The sequence below is a fragment of the Pyrgilauda ruficollis genome, unplaced genomic scaffold (genome assembly GCF_017590135.1).
Source record: "Pyrgilauda ruficollis isolate IOZ18807 unplaced genomic scaffold, ASM1759013v1 scaffold195, whole genome shotgun sequence".
Taxonomy (NCBI): Eukaryota; Metazoa; Chordata; class Aves; order Passeriformes; family Passeridae; genus Pyrgilauda; species Pyrgilauda ruficollis.
The window spans coordinates 323,076-326,893 of record NW_024518651.1 but is presented as its reverse complement, the minus strand read 5'-3'; the positions used below and the strand labels follow the sequence as shown (position 1 = coordinate 326,893).

The following is a 3,818-nucleotide window of genomic DNA, read 5'->3' as shown; positions in this document are numbered from 1 at the left end:
CATCACGGGAATTTTAAGGCAGCAAAGTCATGCCCACCCTTTGGTGGGAGCGTGGGGATATTGAGGCTCGGTCAGTGGCAGAGGGAGAGCTCGTGGCTGTGCTGCTCCAGCTCCTGCAGGACCCGAGGATCTGGGAAAAGTCATCCCTGGAAATGGGTGCAGCTCCTGTGGACATTGCTCTGCTCGCTCCCAGATCTGGCAGAGTTTCAAATGGACCCATCCTGGAGAATCATCAGTCCAAGATGGAATAAATAACTGCACACTTCGGCTTTTACATTTATTGGGAATAATAAATATGAATTCCTGCTCCAGCGCTCCTGGCTGTGATGCAGATGGGGTTAACTGAGATATGGGAGAGGTATTTTCAACATCACTTATGATAATTAAGTTCTGAATCTTGTTTGAGGGAGTTGTGTGTGCCGCTGTCCAATCCAAAATAAAAATAGTGATTAATGATGATATTTTTCATATGCAAATGAATATCTGATCTATAGGTAGCGACAAATTGTCATAACAGAACAAACCAAGCAAGGGTTTTTATTCAGGAGTGAATATTTATGCAGTGTGGGTGCAGATGCAGTCTGGATGCAGACATAGGGGAGGGCAGGTTGGTTTCCGTGGATTGTTTTGTGGATTGTTATTTATTTTTCGGAATGGAGTTGAACTCTTGGCCCATCCTGTGTCCCAGTGTTTTTCCTGCTCCTTCAGAGGGCTGGATCCTGGGGCTGGCCAGGGGTGACTCCGTCTGGGATGGATTGCAGGGGCAAGCAGCGAGCCAGGAATGAGGAATTCGGATGGAAGGGCTGGAACCTGACCTTGAGATTTGTGCAACTTTCATTTTTGTACAGAGTGGGATCACCAGGGGCACACGGGCACCCCCAGAGATCCAGGCTGTGGAATGCTGAGCAGGGAGCTCCTGGGCCACAGTGGGGAATATTTTAAATATTTAAAAATTAAATAACACATGATGGTTGGTTCATGACTGACTTTATAAAGCACTGCCACCATTTTGGCAGCTGAAGTGGGATTTGGGCAGGGAGTTGTTCCCCAAATAACTGATGGGGGTGTTTAGCACAGGGAAGGATGGAAATAGCACAAATATTCAAGTTTTAGGAGCTGTTAAAGCTGTTCAGAAGAGTCCAGTGCTGCCCTCTGAGCAACCCGGGTATGCCAGAGCCAGAAATGATCCCTGTGGGATCCTGGCCCTGCCCTGAGCATTCAGTTCCTTGCTGCTTCTGGCTAAAGAGGCTCCCAGAACCAGCTCAGGGAGCTGCTGCTGCCCCTGCCCCTGTTCACATCCCTCTGGCACCTTCCTGGTGAACTGGGAATGGACCCAGCCCTGGTGAGCTGGGAATGGACCCAGCCCTGGGAACAGGGAATGGACCCATCCCTGGTGAACTGGGAATGGACCCATCCCTGGTGAACTGGGAATGAAACCAGCCCTGGTGAACTGGGAATTAACCCAGCCCTGGGGAACTGGGAATGAAACCAGCCCTGGTGAACTGGGAATTAACCCAGCCCTGGGGAACTGGGAATGAAACCATCCCTGGTGAACTGGGAATGGACCCAGCCCTGATGAACTGGGAATTCACCCAGCCCTGGTGAACTGGGAATTAACCCAGCCCTGGGGAACTGGGAATGAAACCAGCCCTGATGAGCCGGGAACTGCCCGCGGTGACCCGGGCAGACGCAGCCCGAGGTGACACCTGCGCAGGTGGCACAGCCCGGGTCCCACCCTGGACCCTGCAGGATCCCGGCTCCTGCTGCCAGAGCCACCGGAGAGGAGCTCAGGAGGAAAAAGCTGTCACTGATTCTGCATCTTCAGTTCTGCCTTCTTTATCAGAGTCAGAGTTTTTCTGACTAAAAGGCACTTAGATTTAAAAAGAAAAAAATTACAGGCTACGAGGCAGGGCATTAACACTGTCCCAGCCACAGCAGGACACGGAGTGTTTACATTTGGAGTTGCTGCCTGCAATCAAATCAAATGAAATGCCTTTTGTGATGATGATCAGTGTGATCACAGCCCCTGCCCTCGGCCCTGCACCAAGATCTCACTTCTAACCTGCAAACCTTCCTTTTCCTGCCTCCCCTCCCCCGGGAACACAGGGAAAAAGAACAGTTTAGAATTTACCCAAGCCAAATACACGGGTCAGGTGGATTAGAGCAAGCTCAGGTTGGCAAATCCCAAGGGGGGCAGCTGTTTTGCTTGGCGTCTCTGCCCGAAAATCCCACGCCATAAACATTCCACAATCCAGGGGAGACGGAGGGGTCTGGCAGGGGAGGACGGTGGGCAAGGCAAATGCTGTGTCTTTAATTTTCTTTTCCGAGGGAAGCGAAGTCTGCAGAGCCATGACAGCCTCGCTTGTTCGGCCCTCAATGCGCGTTGGGTTTTCTCCAGTGGAGGGCACTCGGTGCTCCACAAACTCCAGCCTCGGCACCCGCCAGCTCCGGAGCATCATCGCTCTCTGGAAAGCCTCGGAATTAGACGAGAGCTGCCTCTCAGCACAGCTACAAAACACTTTAAACCCGAGCAGCTAAATGGATAAAGCGAGCCTGCGGGGCTGCTGAAGCGGGCTGTGGCACAGCACGGGGGGCCCTGCCTGCTGCGGGAGCTGAGGATGGATCGCTGTGCCCGGCAATGGCAAGAGGCGGCAGAATGAGGGATGCCAGGCGCCGGCAGAGCTCCGCTCCTTCCTCCCAGAGAACTTGGTTCGTCTCCGTCGCCTGCTTTTCTCGCCGACTGCCACTTAACGCCGCCGGTTCTCTGATGACTTCCACAATGGCTCTCAGAGCTTAGAGTCCCTCCCTACCCCCCCACACTCCCCCCATCCTTCGTCCTGTCTTCCCCACCCCCAATCCCTTCCCTTATCCTTTCCCTTCCTCATCCCCAAAATTCTCGCTGGTCCTCTCCGGGGAACTTTGTGGGGTTCCTGGCAGGCACGCTGGATGGCGGCGGGGCGAGCGGCAGCCGCGCTGTGACATGAAGATGATGATGGTTTGAAGCAGAGGAGCCGGGTTTGGAAAAGAGAGAGAGAGGCGAGGGGAAAGCAAAAATAAATAAATAAATAAAAAAAGGGAAGAGAGCGGAGAAAACAGCTGGAGGAAGGCGAAGGAGGACGTTATTGATGACAAAAGGATGGGTGAGTGAACTTTTGTGGTTTGTTGGCTGGCACAGCCGCAGCTGTGGGGTGGGTTTTGCAGCTGGATTATTCGCCGGCGGCGGGGGGGCACCGGGAGCGGCACCGGCGGCGCATTCCGCTGCCAGGTGACTCACGGCACTTGCCGCTGCGTTTTCAGCCCTCGTCCCCCCCTCCGGGCACACACGCACACCTTTCCTCCCGCAGTGCCCCCCGCGGGTGGGCTCCTGCCCCGAGTGAGGGGCTGGCCCCTGTGCCGCCCTCCCCCGCGCCTGCGGGGGCTCCGGCAGCTGCTCGGCACCCCAAATTCCTGCCGGCTTCGCCTCCCGATCCCCCCGGCACCGCTGGGGCTGGCGGTCACACTTTGCAGGATGTGGGAAGCCAAGGGGAGGAGGGGGGGAGTCGTTCCTTGCATAGGTGGCTTTGGAGAGGCTGAAAAGATGCCCCTGGTACCTCTGCTACATTTCCAGCAGTCATTTGCCAGCCGGGGTTTTTTTGGAGTGTGACAGGTTTATTCCCCTCCTTCCTTCCCCCCTCCCCAGCCCCCGAGTCTGTAACAGCCAGAACATATTTCTAGCTGGCTGCTGCTGGCAAGGAGAACGGAGCAAAAAAAAAAAAAAAAAAAAAAAAAAAAAAAAAAAAAAAAGATTTATAAAAAAAAAAACCCCCAAAAAGGGGGGA

General features: G+C 54.2%; 1 protein-coding gene across 1 annotated transcript in view; it reads left to right on the top strand.

The window, feature by feature from the left end:
* The first annotated feature begins 3,025 nt into the window (after positions 1-3,025).
* LRRTM4 (leucine rich repeat transmembrane neuronal 4) overlaps positions 3,026-3,818 on the top strand; it is a 127,344-nt gene continuing 126,551 nt past the window's right edge. The window contains exon 1 of the mRNA XM_041465921.1: positions 3,026-3,140. Within this exon, the coding sequence (XP_041321855.1) occupies positions 3,137-3,140 (4 nt within the window). The 5' untranslated portion in view covers positions 3,026-3,136. The remainder of the gene's footprint in view (positions 3,141-3,818) is intronic.